A 17608-nucleotide genomic window follows, 5' to 3' on the forward strand; every position below is an offset into this window, starting at 1 on the left:
TCTCTGCTCCAGTCTGGAGAGACGCTAGGGAAAAAAAAGTTTTTTGTTGTAAAGCACAATGCTTTGATATGGCATTCCACAATCCACCTGCTCAGGAGTCAATACTGCCAGGATTCATTTGTGTGACTTCAGATATTTCTAAAAACAAAAAAACGCATACATACACTGATTGCCAGAGGGCAGTGAGTGGGAGTCTAAAACTATTCTGTGATAGTTTAGGATTTCCCACTCCCCATAAGCCTCTCATTGTGTTAGAGGACCTGCTTTGTACAACTACTTGCCAGCTGCTTACCAAATGAGGTTATAGTGTTTCCCTATCAACTGTAAATTTCAATAATTTGTTGGAGGGGCCTCTCACTGTCACTTTTTATCATATTATCAACGACGACTCAATTTTCCTCTGCTACTCCATCTCAAGCACTGACCCCCCGGCCCTATTACAGTCCTGTAATGAAGTGCAATGGAGTGGTAATTGGTCCACATTATACCAGATCAGGTAACATTAGACTTATTTTCTTATCACAATGAGCCCTGCTGGTGACTCTCAATGAGAAACCAAACACAGTTCTTTTCTTATGCAGGCTATCATCCAAATAACATTTCAGTGAGAGACCATTTCCCCCATTTCAGTTTTCCATTTCAAGATTGCGCTCCATGTCCTTGGACTGTGCTTTGTTTAAGTCTTTTAGTCTCCAAAAACAGCCTCAGAGGCAGTGCAGATATACGGTAGAAGTTTCCCCGGGGCGGAGGAAGTACAGTAAAGGAGACAGTAACATGACCATTATGTCGGCCATATTAGATGTAGCAGAATCTGACTGTGTTACAGTCCTGGGTTGCTTGGTGCTTAGTAACTCCAGTTTTGATGGTTTCCACCTTTATCTGTCATTGTAGAATTACATGCAGCGACAGTGGCTCAGAAGTAGATCGAATAGAAGAAGTCACCTTTTATTCGGAAGGTTTGAGTCAAGGCTCTGCTTGTCTACATGCCGACTTTGGCTTTACCAGCAGCGTGTGAAAGAGTGTGAAAGATGTACTGTATGATTAAAAAGTGTGCCACACATAGATGAATATGGGCGTGAATGGCTGAAAGGCAAAACTGTAGTGTGAAGCAGTTTCATGACTAGAAATGTACTGTATAAATACAGACCGTTTTATAATGTACTCCTAAAATTTAATGAGCTGAATGTTCGGAAAGTAATTCAACGCGCAAAAATCCACTACTGTCAATAATAAAAAAAAAATAATAATAATAAAATACCTTTGTTGAAACACAAGTTTGTCACCCAAGAGGCACATTATGTAGATAAATGCACTTCCTGTTACAGTGATTGTGTTTCTCTGCCACAAAAGAGATATATACGACTCTGAGTTAGTATGAGTTTACTTAGAGAAATGTAAGAATAATTGCTGCAAAGGTTCAATAATTACACTTGAGCCATTAATTGTGGAGTTTCCAGTGATATATACAGTATAATATAATTAAATGACCTGTAATGTCATACGAAATAACACAACTCTATCTAGCTAGTTATTCCAAAATAAATAAATCAGGGTTTGCTGGAGTGTTAAACTGTTAAACTTATGTTTGTAATGTCAGTGCAGCAGAATCCCACAAAGCTGTTGGTCCACATGTGAACTTTTGTGCTCTGAATGTCAGGTCTGTGTTGTGAACTGACGCACGCTCTCTGGCTCTGTTGCTCAGTGCGCTGAAAACACACCGAGCACTAAAAAGACAGGATATTGGATAACAAGGTTAAAATATAGGGCCAAAAATATTCTCTTATTAAACTCAGGCTGCAGGGATTTGGTTTGAGCCACCTAAAAGATAGTGGTTTCAAGGGATCCCAAACAAAAGGTAACCGGCCGGTCATGCTTATGGTAGCTAATGGCAGAGTTAGATGAAATTAGGGGATTCTTTTTCTACAGGAAATTGTACTTAAAGACAGGTCATGGATCACCCTGCTCTTCAGAAGTCAGAGAGTGAACTTTTGCTGCGGCCATTTAAAAGGTCTACGTTGTAGAAAGGAGGTCAAAGCAGAAACAAAACTAATTGTATTATTGAAGAAAAGCAAAGCTGTGCAAATTGATTTTGTGGCAGAAATTCATGGTTAGACAAGCAAGGAAATGCTTTTGTAGAACCTGAAGAGAAAGGGCAAAGGGAAACTATACATGTCGTTGCCAAAGTAAATCAAATCATAACACAAAAAGTTTTGAATCATGTGCCACCAAGACTTTATTAGACATGGGCTGGAAGTTTGCTCTTCTACAATAGAACACATGGTTTTTGTGATTTGTTAATGGAAGTTTGGGAAATTGCCACACACTGTGCTGTGATCAGTCAATTCACATCAATGAATGATCCTGATCTTCAATTTCTAATTGGTTCAGTTGAGTTTAGCCATTGAAATTCAATACTTTTTCAGTGCAGCTGGATTACATGTGAAATATTTTATGCTCCATAACTCTAAGAACAAGTTGTTGTTGTAGCCCAGTACTCTTATTTTGGATTAAGGCTTCAGTCAATTGATTTAGAGCTTCTGACATAATTTTAATATGGGGGGAAAAAAAGATTTGTTTTTGATTCATCTTGTACATTTAAGGGGGAACTGCATAATTCATAAATTCAAAATAGTTTCCAATCCATTATATCAGTTTTTGGTGTATTGCAGGGGTCGGCAACCTTTTTGTCCCTTCTCCACCCAAATAAATGTAATCTGAAGCCGAAAAACCAATTTGATCCATAACACATCATGTAGCTACACTACGTATATAAAGAAATACATAGTTTATTGCATTTATGAAATCTAAAAAGTAGAAAAAGAAAACCTGCTGGCATAACCATGTACAAATGACTCCATTTAAGTGCTAGGAATGTCTCCTCTGGTTCCAGAATGTTTTCAATATCGCATTTGACGTAGACATAGAATGTGACGCATATTTTAGTGGCCAAAATATTAAACCACTTTCGTTTTTTGCCTTGGTCCCTAAAAGGTAAGTGTTCACTTTGAAAGAAATAATGAATGAATTAAATACAATAAAAATTAGCATTATTTTTTAAAAGCTACAGGGACCCACTGCAGAGATGTTGAAGTGCCGCAAACATGCGGTCGGAACAAGGGTCTTTCTGCATGGAGTTTGCATGTTCTCCCCAAGTGTATGTGGGTTTTCTCTAGGTTCTCTGATTTCCTTGTCCAAAAACATGCAGATTTTGGGATTAGGTAAATTAGACACTCTAAATTGACCTTAGTGTGAAAGTGAATGGTTATTTGTTTCTATGTGTCCCTGTGATGGACTGGTGACCTGTCCAGGGTGTACTCCGTATTTCGTCCGCTGGGTTTGGCTGCAGTGGCTCTGCGACCCTCATGTAGAGGATAAAGCAGCAGACAAGGAATTTAACTTATTTGTTTAATTGATTGTATCTGGTGAGGACTGAAAGTGAAAGTAACAGCAGTAGAAAAATGTCACATGATGAGAGGGAAATGACTAGGTGACAAAAATGCTGTAAAAACATTGTATATGGGCGATAAAAAAATATCCACATAGCACATCTGTCTTTAACTTCCTCTCTGTTTTCAGCAGTCTATACATTTTTTATCACATCTCCAGTGGAGAACCTCGTCTTGCTTCTCCTCTAGATGTATTTGAGAGGTCGTAGTGAAGCTGTTTTGCAATGTAAAGTTGATGCAGAGTTGCTTGCTCCTCATCATGTTAACCTCTTACCAATACAGATGCACAAGCCAGTGTCTTTGTTAGTACTTCTCACCAAAATAGCATTTAAACAATATGCCAAGTAAATACAGTATTTCCTGTTTTAGTTGCTTACCACACCTGTGTCAGTGCACCTGGATCCCTCATCCATATGTTGTACTGACTGTTTTTTCTCTAATTGTTGTTTTCACAGTGACCAGTGATGAGGGCCTGTTTCTTGTTCAACATACTGTAAGTGATTGTCTGCTGCCCTCTAGTGGATATTAAAGTATGGTGCCTGGTGGGGGTAATCAGGGGTGTAGTTATGGGGAATTTAGAAGTTAAAGCAACAAGAAAATAATTACAACATACATGTGAGTCATTTACTTATCCATCTCATACATTTCATTCATAAATTTTTCTCTGAATTTCATTGTGTGTTGATATGAGGCGTGTCTGTTTGCTATACTTTACAAGATGTCAACAAAATATTAAAATTGATGTAATCACATTAAAATGTAAATAAGTAATAATAATAAAACAGAGTGCAGAAATAATGAAAAAGAGAGAAATAAAACAAATGTTGGACTTTAATGGAGCATAAAATCTAAATATTGACATTTGCTGGTGATTTCAGTTCCTCTGGTTGCTATAATTAGAATAAAACCCCAAAACCCTCCCTCAGAGAATCACCTTTCACTGTCGCTTTCAATATTTGAGTATAGCTGTACAATGATAGACATCTCATTTTATATGTTATATTGCATTAAATGCCATCATAACCTAATCAAAAGTTTATTGGCAGACTTAAAATAATGGTTACTATCTTTAAAAGTATAGATGTAAGTATAGCCTGAACTTTTATTTTCAGTACGTCAGCATTTGTCTCAGGATATTCCATGTCTTGCAATCTTAGAGTGTTTGTCCAGTTGAAATACAGTGACACAGTTTCAGCGTTTACTGTGAAACACCTTGTTAGGGAAGTCAAAATAAAAGAAGAAGCATGTAACTCAGACTACAGGTGAGTTGGCGTCTATTGGTCTATGGTCTATTTTTGAGAACAGAGAGCAAAAGTATTTCCTACGTCAAAGATTAGATGCTGTTTATTAATCTGGTTTGTGTGTGTGTGGGTGTGTGGGTGGGTATGTGTGCGTTGAGAGACACGTACACAGACCTCGACTCAGAAAACACATTGGGGTTTAGTCCCTCTGAACTAAACCCCCCTTTTTTATGTATAGATGCTTTTATTTCATCTATTTTATCTCCTTTGCCTGAATAATCAACAGATTAAAACTATAACGCTCTGACAGCAAGTGCAACTGTAGGCATGTTGCACGTTCTGGTGCGACAGTGGTGCATTTTCTCACTTCTTCAACAGTTTCAGGAAGTGGGGCAGTGTCACCAAAATCAGGAAACTAAGTGCTGCTATTAATACGACAGAGCAAAAAGGGTAGAGCTGGAGAAAGTGCATGTCGTCTCAGTTGGACCAGGAGCGAGGGAGTTTCGGTAAACTTAAGCACGTAAAGGGACATATTTGAACAAACGATGCTCTTTGTGGGCTGATTTTTGACAAATTCGAGGCCTCGCAATCATGGAAGAATCTGCAAGTACTGAATCAGGTAACCATGTATATGATTTTTTGAAAACTGACTGCCAGCTTAGTTTGAGGCGACATATGAGGCCACAATTTTATTTACTTAAAGACACTTTTCTTTTTATTCTCATCTTATCTCACTTTTTTTTTCTTTCTTCATTTTTTTTTAATTAGGATGTTTATAAGAAACTGAACTTTCATAATTTTTCTCTGAAACACTTTACATTACAGTACATAAATAGTTTGGTGTCAGTATGATAATTATCTTATTCGAGGGGGAAGTCATATTATGGTAAAACACTCTTATTTCTAATGCATTTTGCAGCTTGGTTTTAATAGTGTGGTAACAAAGAGATAGTGTTAAAGTATTACTATGTTATTTCCAAAATAATATCTGGGTAATAACTTGGGAATGGGAATAACTGTTGGCTATCCTATCCATTATTGAATTAATAAATAAATATTATTACCAAGCTATTACTAAGTGATCACTATAGAAATAATACAGTATTATCATAATTGACTCTCTGCTACAGGATTGTTTTCATATATTAATACTATATTTTTTACCGTCTTATAAAAACAAAGCACAAGCTGCTTAGTTTTCCTATAAAGTTGTATTGATAGGTGATTGATTTAATTTGGTCATGTTATTAGTCCATTAATTAACAAATGGTATGTTCCTGTGCTCTGCTGTCAGTGGGAACTATGATGAAGGTTAGTATCCGTGTTGGGGTTCTTTCCCAGTTAGTGTGTACAGAGGTGAGCGTGACCTGATTAAACACTGTAATTAGTCAAACAGAATTACTCTGACCAGTGTTGACACAAAGTGCTGTTTGCACAACGTCTTGTTGACTCTGCGCTGGAATACCCAAACAAATTGGACATTCATTCTCTGACCACAGTCACCTTGACATTCCACAGCCAGACAGCTGATGCGTTGTGGAGCCTTTCCACAGACATGCACAAGTTGCTGCAACATGGAAACCAACACATAATATCGCCAGTGCCATTAGTGTCACGTCTGAGCTGATTACAAGATTGTGATTAATGTTTCATAATGACGCCAAATCGGCAAAGTTTAAGAGTATTTATGTTTTGGCAAGCGAGTCATGTGACTGTTTGAGTCGATGCACTGTACACACTAATGATATTAGTGATATTATATATTCTGTTTTTGCAGCGGATTCCAAATGTCTTTCAGAACATGAACTATTAATCCTGCACACGGCAGAGGCAGAGGAATGGGCGAAATATTTGCAGCAGATCTTGAAATCTTCTCGAAAATTCCGGAAAAGGTCTATTTTGCCATACGCGCTGGGCCCAGATCATCAGCTCCATGGATACGATTTTGAAAACTTCCGAAGTTGCAAGTGCATCGTGCTGCTGCTCACGGGAGGGTTCCTGGACATGCTCTACGAACCTGACCTGCAGGGGGCGCTGCACACGTTCCTTTTCCCTCCGCACAGAGTGGTGGCGCTGCTGTGCGGCATCTCGGAGGACGACGTACCCACAGAGAGTTTCAACGGTTGGCAGAGCTGGAGAAAAGTCTGTGCTGATGATGAGCCTGCCGTCTACGTCACCACCATTATGGAGTCTATTGCTGACAGTACGCAAAACATCGATTTTTTTTTATTATTTGTTTGAGGCCCAAAGAGCAAACATAGCAGACTAAAGGCACAGTTCACACAAGTAAAAGGCATATAACCTATCTACCTGAAACAGACAAACATAGAAAATGGTATTATTGTGAAAATATCAGTTTTTGATGGCTTAAATGTAAATTACAATGAAATGTATCAGTATTTTTTTTTTCTTTTAACTACTCTAATTTTGCCTCTTTAGAATCCTGTCAATTTGTTTAATCCACGACTAAATGACTTCACTTAACTAAAGAAATGAATCATAAATTGTAATTAAATCTGGGTAAAAAAGGGTCTGTCAAGTACCTTATTATTAACTTCCTTTGGGGATATGCAATAAATAATTTGCTGTAGCTCTTACCAAATAATTAAAAACTCATTTAAAGAATATGTAGGTGCTTCTAAAACATTTTTTTTGATATCTTCTTTTTCTCTTTCTTTACAGGCAAACGACTCGAGGCTGAACATAAAAGCAAAGTTGCACCAGAGCTGAACATCCCAGCCCCGACTGAAAATCCCACCAATGATAAAACAGAGGAAGTGGTGACAGAGCTGCAAAAACAAACTGTCCAAAATGATGAAGACCCTGCGAGTTCGGGGAATTCAGCGAGTGAAGAATCTTCTCCCCTCACCTGTCTCACTGTTCAACCAAACAAAGTTCTCTGCGGGGTAAGACTAAAGGAAGCATAATAATAATATTATGAGAGGTGTAGTTTCAGGGAGCTTCTATGTGTGAGAATTCTCATTTTCTCCTAATTAAATACTATAAGAGAGACAATGAAGTTCTGACATGTTTCACACATGTATGGTCTTTTGTTGACTCTTATCTCTTTCTCTTTTGTTCCAGGAACAGGAGAAACTGTTCATCATTTTCAAACAGAAAGTAGATCATCAGTTGATACCAGAGGTGGAGTTTACATCTGAAAGTGGAACTACAAAACGGTTCCCAGGCACCGTTGAGAATGATTACACTTTAAGTGTTGCTGCACCTGGCAAGTACAGTACTGTTGTAGTGCATGAGACGTATATGATTTCAAGACAAGACATTAAAAAAATGTTTAAAAGGTATTTTAGTTGATCTTGTTTTGGTCTATATATAAATCTAAGTAGAGTTTAAAAGGGGGTACTGTTGGCTTGCAGTACCCCCTTTTAAACTCTACTTAGATTTCTATATTTTAGAATTTAGATTTGGATGTAAATCCCCTCAAATTAAAGCTGAAAGTTTGCAGTTAAAGCATCTTGTTCGTTTCATTTCAAATCCATTGTAGTGGTGCATAGAGCCAAAATAAAGAGAACTGTGCCGATGTCCAAATATTTATGGGCCTAACTGTAGTTAGAGGATCCAGTCCAGCACAAACTAAAAAAGGGATCTACATCAAGCCAACTTATACCTCTTTTCCATAACATAAACAGACATTGCAGGCTGTAAAATACATTTTAAATTGTGAATACATTTGCTATACCATTAATATATATATTTATTAATATGAAATAGTATTTCAGTATTTCATGTTTTCTTAAGCCTTAGTGCTACTCATACTGCATGATCTGTGCTGCAGGCGCACCCTTGGTAAATAGCTGTGGAAATAATATAGGTCTAGTGTATATAGACCTAGGTTTATAGGTCACATCTTCAATCTTTTTTGCAAGATTGAATCTTTCTTTACATTTTTGTTAGTCTTCCTATGTTTTGCTGATTCAAAGTGGTGATTCATTTTATATCACATATAACAATGAGAGTCGCGATAATTGTGCAGAAGTCACAAAATAGACCGTATTCATTTTATTTTTGTTCGGAAAATACAGCCAAGCGACCTTTGAACTGTGATGTATTTCCAAATTCCATAAATTCAATCCTATTTTTAAAATTTGGAGCACTCTTTACTCTTCTTCCCAGAGGCTGTAACACGGCTGAACAATCCCCCACCTCTCGTGTAACATTTGCACTGTAGCTGTTTACTTGTTTACCTCTTTACTTTAACCTATGCACTGTTTACCTGTTAACATTCACTTAAGTGCACTATTCACCTGTTTACATTTACTTCTGCACTGTTTCATCTTGCATTTATATTTATTTTTCATTCCTTAATCTGCCCATAAACCTGTGCAATATACAACATATATATGTACATATATATTTATAGAATGTCTATTTATAGTCTCTGTACACAACCATTCATACCCCTATGCCCATAAACCTGTGCAATATACACATAAATCTTACATGCAAATAATACTTAATAATACTATCTAACCACACATTGTTGTACATAATTTTACAGCCTGCACTGTGGTATTTATCTTTGCTTCTCTTTGCACTGCTGGTTAGATGCCAACTGCATTTCATTGGTTCTGTACTTATACTCTGCTAAATGACAATACAGTTGAATCTAATCTAATATAGTTGGTGAAAAATAAATGCCTAGGTTGTGCTGTAGGATGTAACACACTATATATTGCACATTATTATAGCCTCTGTATATACGTTTTAACATAGTAATGGAGAAAAGCAGCCTAAATGTTCTTTGTTCTAAGGGTTAATCGCTGATGACACATCATGGTCATTAAATTAATGCATTCAACACACCTTTAGATGATGACTGCTCAAAAGCACAACTGATTTCTTTGACTGGATGAAGAGAATTTTCAGATATGTCATTTGTAGTTACAATGTTTTATAACAGCTGCCTAGCATGACATGGAGTAAAGTTAGCCTCATAAATGCAGGAGATTATGAACTAAAATTTGAAAAATAATGTTTTTTTTCATGTAGACATGCCTGCTGGAGTGGTCTCACTCACGATGTACACTGACCGTTCTTGTGTCAGCTTGAAGCCTGTTCGATATTACACCAGTATGGTTGAAGTCAGTCGGTTAATTGAGAATGCCACTGATCCTGTTAACTTCATCTGTCAGGTGAGCCATCACGTCATAATGTTATACAGCATTTCTGGCTAGTTCTGTGCCTGTTATAGTTATCTCACTCTCTTTTTTTCTGTACTTTCAGGCCTTCAACTTCACAAGCAATATGACAGAATCGATAGACAACATATTAACTGACTCATTCAAATCCAGAATGCCTGAAACTGGTCTTCACTTGTTTGGAATCAGACAGCTTGAAGAAAACGATATGGCGGCATGTGAGTACAATACTCAGTACTACTGATCTGCTGCTCTTGCACTTCCACCACTAGATCATCAACAATATATATCTTATGAATGGTTGTATTTGGTCGATTTTCTTTTTTGTGCAGATCAGCGTGATGTGGAGCTTCCCACACTGCTACACTTTGCTGCCAAGTACGGCCTGAAAAAGCTGACCACCATTCTCCTCAGATGTCCCGGAGCTCTGCAGGCTTACAGTGTGATGAATAAGTATGGAGACTACCCAAACAAGCTGGCAGAAAAGAGTGGCTTCTTGGATCTCAGACAGTACATGGACGAATTTGTTGTAAGTCTCTTGTTTTTTTATGAGGTATCTAATAGTGTGTTGGATATTTTTCTCTCGCAGTCCTGCATCGGCTAGACTTAACACTAATCCAGAGGTGACATGACAGTTTAATGTGATACCTGTAAGTCAGAAACACACACTACACGCTGCAGTGTAGAATAATCAAATGTTGAGAGGAGACAACAGTGCAACCATAACAGAGAGTAAAAACATTGTATTAGTCAAATATCCACCAATAAAGTGGAGTGACAGAACGGCAGAGGGACATTTTCTCACCTGGTGGATGTTATCCTCATGTCAGCAACTTCTATAAGTCTATATTGTATAGCATCTCCTCATGTTTTTTTTCCTAGTTGATACATTTTTGAGAGTGGTAGTGAGGCTTTTTTGTTGTTCAGTAACATTCAGCATTTCCAGCGCTTATTCAGATTTAGCTGCTCTCCTTCCTCTGCTGGCAATCTGTGGGGTTATGAGTGCTATGAGCTACATTACTGGGTATCAAGTGAAAGTATTTCAATTTAACATGTTTTCCTAATCTCTAATAGTGCATTCCCAAATATTCTGTGATGTTTTCAAATCTAGGAGACGGCCGACATGCTCCAGTCTCACTTTGAGGACACTGAGAATGGTGAAGAGGTGTATGAACCCATGTCAACTGTGTCTCAAGACATCATGTTGAAGTATTCAGGTTGTTCTGAGGACATCTATGAGTCAATGCTGGCAATGAACCCTGAATGTGCAGAAGACCTCTGTAAGATTAACATGGTTTTGTTTGAAGCTACAATGCTAATGAAAAGACTATTACTGATGACCACTGTGTTGTTTTTTATCAGATGAGGTGATGAATGCGGTTGACGAGAATCCAGAGGAAGCGCTTCTTAGGAGATTTTTCAAAGGTAAACATTCAAACATATTTTAGAGTCACAACATTTAATAGAGATATTATATTCAGTTTATAATAAATGTGGTGGTACTTTATTCCCCAGCAAAACCTCACTGCAGTGAAGTCCAGGACAACAGTGAGCAGCCAAAAAGTCAAGAAGAAGAAAAGGATGAGCATGAAGAGGAGGATCCTTACCACATCTCCCTAGAGGATATCTATGATATTGTGGATACAAATAGTACATATAACCCAATCATTCAGAATCGTCCACCAGCTCCAATCCCCAGACATGAAGACGGGCCTGACCCTGACCCTGAACCTGAGCCAGAGCCTGAAAGGTCTTTGACCTACATCTCTAGAGGTATGTCTGTGAAGATTCTCAGTCATTCAAGTCATTGTAATCGGGTGGACTGGTTTACTAATGTTGAAGACATCTCTAGACATATTTTGCAATGTGTTATTTGACCCAAAATGTTCTCTTTACACATCTAAACACTGCTCTCCATTTTTGTTTTACAGTATTTTCAGATAAAGGTACATCCCAGCATGAAACAATGGCAACTGGATATGCTGCAGGTAAAGCACAGTTTTCAGCAAAATTGTTCATCTTTTTTTCTTAATAAAGGCAGGGTGATTTTTGGATTGAATATAGAAAAACATGTGTTTGAGCACAATAGACAGTAGATTGTCATAATTAGTTAAGATTATCTTTTACAGTTCCTCATTCATCTGACACTGAGGCAGAGTACATGCTGGACCAGTTATCAGTCTATCACAGCCATAGAGACATGTCTTTGGACTGTCTGACAGTCTTTTAATTGTTATTTTTATTCTGTTTTTTTAAATTAGGTAAACCTAAAAATCAAAAGAAAAGAAAAACAAAGTAAAAATATAAAAATAAATATTGTCTTGTCTATACAGGTCTGTTTTATATGTAGTGTCCTCATTTCTGGATTTCGTCCATAGAAACTACCCAATTAAAACCAGATTGTGGTTATGTCCCAGAGATTTTCTTTTTTTGCAATATAATCCCTGTTTTTTTGCTGAGTCACCTCTTCAAATATCAAAGATAGGAAGATCATCCTTGACCCATGCACTATGTGGTCTTCCTTGCCAGCATTAGGCATCCTTAAAACAGGACATACTACTACTACTAATTCTACTAATATTTGTGCATATCGCCTTCCAGGATAACTGAATTTTGTTGAATTTGATTTCAATTTCAATTTGAATTTCATCCTTGTGCCTACATGAGTTTCACCCGTGCAGACTGACATCTTTTCGACCTATTCAGCACGGCCTATCATGGACATCTCAGCACCTGTTTACGACCCCTATGCTGGGATGAAGACCCCTGGACAGAGGCAGCTCATATCCCTTCAGGAGAGGGTGAAAGTGGGGGAAATAACTGTGGATGAAGCCGTCCAAGAGTTCAAGGCATGGCAGTTTGACCATGATGGGAGGGCACATTCTATACGCTATCAGCAGGTAGATGTGCTGTACCGACACCATGGTCTGCTCGGTGTGGATTAATGGTCAAGGAGTTAATCTGTGTTCATGTGTGCTTCTTTTTTGCCTCAGGAAAATCTGAAGAAATTACGAGACAGCATCACAAGGCGCCACAAAGAGCGAGAGAAGACAGGAAAGGAGCTTGGTAGATGATTTATCATTAAATAAATTATCTAATATCTTAAATATTTATTATACCTGTAGAATATCTCCACGATGGACTTGAATATCTCACTGTTATAAAATGATTAATGTAAAAGCAGAACACAGCATTGTTTTCAAAACTCATATTTATCTTTGTCTATTCACTCACAGAGTATGAGATAAGTGCTCCACTGCAGAGGAACTCCAATGCCACTTTCGAGTGTGCAGTGTATGAGTCAACACCCAGAGTGGTGGCTCTTCCTCCTCCTGTCACTCATACTATTCAGAGGGGAGCCTGGAAGACAGGTAGCACATCCAGCACATCCAGTAAGTTGAAGATTGCTTCCTTTCCCTTTACCTTTACCATGGATTTAAATTGTAATTAATGGGAGAAAGAACATGGAAAATGCATCTCTTGGGAGCTTTGGATGATTGATTTTTGATTCATATATGTCGTGTTTATTCTGGACATTGTGTCAGATTAAGTCCTTTATGCACTCACTTATTTAAAGGAAGGCAAAACTCCACATGAGACTTCAGTGAAAATAGGTATCTCTATGCCCTCAGAAAAAAGGTGTAAAATATTACAATTTGTCTATTTTACGGCTTATAGTTCATCTTAAAAAATATCATAATTTATCAGAAGAAGCAGGACTTCCCCACGATCAGGTTACATTACAAAAATAGTTTTAGATGAACTAGCAGGGTCTCATCAAAGACAATACACTACTTAACACCCATTTTATGTCACCATATTCATTTTCATTATTATTATTTAATAGAGCTGTCACTTTGTACCTTTTTTAACAAAAGTGTTCTTAGAAATTAAAGAAAAATATATGCATTTCAACTTAACAAGCCTTGTGTTTTTTCAGGTTTTGCCTGACTCTTGTCTACAGCCTTCTCGTCTGCTTAATACAAACTCAAACGTTGTGACAGCTCTGCTGTGGGTCTTCGAAAGCTATTTTTTAATTGGGTTTTTTGGTGGTCTTGTGACATAATTAATCACACGTACTAACCACAGAGAGTCTGAAATGGCTTGCCTTCTTGCCACATGAACCTATTTTGTCTTTACTGCAGGTACTGAAAGCAACAGACTTAGCACTCACAGTGCCTTCAGCTACAGCAGTGGGACAGAGCCTGATCTAGAGGTGAGTCCAAAGTGAAATGAAACGTTCTTGCAGCTTTATTTCACATAATTAGTAACAAGTCTTTGCATAATTAGAAACTAGACAAAATGTTGCAGCCTGAAATACTCTGTTCTAGTTTACAGTCTCATCTGGAAAAGACTCAAACTGCAAGACCCACATTTTGCCCTGTTGTGAAATCTTTGAATGTTGGCTCACATTGCTCATAACTTCCTCAGAATTCACTGTCATTCACATTAGCTCAAACACTGACGTATATCACATGAATCTTAGTGTGCAAGCATGATGGTCTCTTATATGAAATCATCTGAGAACTTGTCAATTTTATTTATAAAACCCAACCTCACAAACACAGTTTGTTTCGAGGGGCTTTACAGTATGTACATGGTGACACCCTCTGTCCTTAGACCCTCACATCAAGTGAGGAAACACTCAAATGGGAGAAACCTTAGGATCCCTCTTACAGGAAGTTCAGCAGATTACAAACAAAACAACATATTTACAAATAGAAGCTAATGGAAGAGAGGCAGATGGTCACAATACAGTACAATCAACTTGTAGTAATATTAGAATAAATAGTTGGTCCATCCTAAGGAAATGGAAACACTTCGGTGCAGGTTTTGCCAGGTTGTGGTCTCATCTGAGGAATTTGGCAACCCAAGCAGAAATAAACCACCAACTACTGTGGATGTCGGGGAGAGGACAGACCACAAAGATAATTATTCCTATAGCATTTAGCATTTAGTAATAGTTGATCAAAGCTGTGAGGAGTCTAAAACTGCATGGCCTCCTTTTCGAAATAAATGTAGATAGGTGTTTGACTTGCTGTTTTCTAGATATCAGAAAATTAAACCCAAGGCTGTATCAGTGTTTTTCTGTGTCTGTCTCTCTATAATATCCATTGATTTTCATATTACTGTCACAAAAATTCAAGACAGAGATCAGGAAACAAAGAGTAGGTTTGGGCTGTGAAGACATAGTAATACAAGAATGAATGTGTCCAAAAGTTTTATTTTCAAGAGCTTTAAGTGTGATCACAGTATGTGTTTTTTTCCAAAGGACACATTAGAAAATCTCCCTCTTCCACCACCACGGCCTATGTGGCAATCTGATGCTACAGCCGTCATTCCTCCACCCAGGATTCCTCCACGAGTCCCAGACAGGTCAGTCCAAAGCTGAAAATTCAGTATACATAATGAAGGCACACATACACACATAAATAAGTGACAGAGGTGGATAGAGAAATAATTTAAGAATGTGTTGGCAGCAGTGAGTAAAACACAGAGGAGAAAAAGGAAGTCTTCACCCACTAGTAATTCACAGCTGTGCATTAGACAGGAAACTAAAGTCAGAAAGTGATAAAAGTGCTGATGTTTATGTGACTAGCATACGCATTAAGAACATTTCTAAATAAGGGTTGAAATAAACACAGTGTCTTATCCTTCAAAAGTGATGTTATCACTTCACAATAACTGTTTACTTTCAGAGATAAATGCTAAAGTTTAAAACACTACTTTTCGTCTGGGAGTATACAATGATTGGATCGTGATTGGTGCTGCTTTTTTTTTTTCATGATCAGTAAAAAGTTGATCACAGTTTCCTGGGGCATCATTGCATCAGTCGCTGAACTGACAGCACTTTCTTTCTTGCAGAGTGCCAGATAAAGCGTTGCACGAGCGCTACATAGCCTTCCCCACACGAGCACTTCCTCAAATACCCTCACACAGATCGTCAGGCTCTGCGCCTCCTTTACCTCGTCGCCTACGGTGATCGACACGTGTTCACCTTTGCTGGGTTGTGTTTTCTTGGATGTGACAAAAATGCAATGAAAATAAGCCACGCAAAGAGATGGGTGTTTGTTTTGTTGTTTGTATTTTTGTTATTAATAATTTTATAATATTCTTTTTTATTAATTTTATGTGTACCTGTTTGAGTGATATTTAGTACATTGTCTTTTTAGTGTAAAACTGTCCCCTTAAAATGCTGTGATACAATAATAAAACATATGGGTCATGTGTTTAAGTGCAATGTGCTCAATCGAGGGAAAAGCCACATTAATTGTTTTATTTAGATATTAATTATATTTGATTGTGGTTGATGGTGGCTCACCTATAATGTAATGAGCTAGAGATGTTAATACAGTTCAGTTTACCAGAGGGAAATATGTGATGTTTTGTTGAATGTGATTTTATTATGACATTAATTTTGATCAAATGCTTTTATTTCTTAAATGACTTTAACATTGGTAGTGATATTTGCACATGTCACTCAAGTGTTTTTACATGGATCTTTTTTTTTTTCCTCACAATTAAATATTTTATTACCACTTATGTCTTTACTATCACCATATACATTATCCTATCCAGTATCAATTTATGTTTTTGTGCAGTATGAGGTTTGGTCACTTGATGGTGCTCAGTATGCTCTGTTTGTCCTTTAAAGTTGCATTGGCATAATATTTTCCGTGTATGTAACAGATCACACAAAGTACAAATGACTCCGCTGTTGAAACAAATGTCTCCTCAGCACGTGTCTTCACAACAAGTGAGTAGAAGTGTCAAGTAAGTCCTTGTCAAATGTTTCAAAGTAAAATCCAACTACAAGACTTTGAATGTACACATTAATAATACAGTAAATAAGAAGGCTTATTGGAAATGTTCTTTATACATATTTCATTAACTTTTGCTGTAATAAGCAGATTAGAAGTTATATATATATATATTAAAAAAAATTCAGCTGATTGTTTTGGTTTTCACGTTTCCTGCAAACTGTATATCTTTAAGTCAAAGTATTTTAATGTGTCAGCAGCAACTGCAACTCAAAAGTTTTGTTTCCTGTCGTTTCCTGTGGCTTTTGTGCTTTTATTGTGAAGGGACAGCGGTGCTCAGCGCGTGTGTGTGTGTTGCTGCGGTGTTGACGCAGCCCGGGCCGTTTGGTTGGTTGTGACAGGACACGGTGGTGTTAGAGCAGCAGAGGAGGAGAGGAGAGGAGAGGGACACCGTGAACACACACGGAGAGAGAGAGAGTGCAGTGGAGTGTGTCTGCATCAGCAGCGAGGAGACGACGACACTGGATTACCATCACACACAGGTAAAGAAGCATGTTCTCATCTGCTGATGCCAAGTCTTTTTTTATTTTTATGTATCTACGTCATTTTCACACCTTGGCACCATAACAGCTGACTTAGTGTTTTTGTTGTGATGTATGATGCAAAAACCAGCACCTTCCACTGAATGCATTTTTATTTCTTTTATTGATGGATCATTCAGTCCTTGTTCCTGCAAATTCAGCAGATTCAGTCAAATATAAAGTGTCAGTCTTTTTTTTTTTTTCTCCAAATGTTGCCCCTCAGCAGCAGATGGACAGAGTCTCTGGCTGTGGGACAGGACACTTACTGCAGCAAAGACTGATCCATTCAGTGCAAATGCAGCCCGCATGGGTGCCGCACTCTGAGGTTAAATTCCCAGAATAAAACATAAATACTCAATCTGATTTTATTTTATTTCATTTTTTTACACCACATTGAATTCCGTCTATCATCATTTATGT

General features: G+C 37.7%; 1 protein-coding gene across 1 annotated transcript; it reads left to right on the plus strand.

Annotated features, from left to right (window-relative positions):
• Nucleotides 1-5191: 5191 nt before the first annotated feature.
• pik3ap1 (phosphoinositide-3-kinase adaptor protein 1) lies at nt 5192-15829 on the plus strand (the record flags this gene model as incomplete). The annotated part of the gene is made up of 17 exons (XM_083897363.1): nt 5192-5306; nt 6465-6890; nt 7370-7593; nt 7772-7925; nt 9698-9840; nt 9932-10064; nt 10179-10375; nt 10958-11126; nt 11209-11271; nt 11362-11619; nt 11778-11834; nt 12553-12746; nt 12840-12912; nt 13083-13238; nt 13992-14062; nt 15119-15222; nt 15712-15829. The coding sequence occupies exons 1-17, from the start codon at nt 5279-5281 to the stop codon at nt 15827-15829; spliced, it is 2568 nt and encodes an 855-aa protein (XP_083753489.1). The 5' UTR covers nt 5192-5278.
• Between the last annotated feature and the right edge of the window lie 1779 nt (nt 15830-17608).

The sequence above is a fragment of the Microchirus variegatus genome (assembly GCF_963457635.1).
Source record: "Microchirus variegatus genome assembly, chromosome: 11".
NCBI lineage: Eukaryota > Metazoa > Chordata > Actinopteri > Pleuronectiformes > Soleidae > Microchirus > Microchirus variegatus.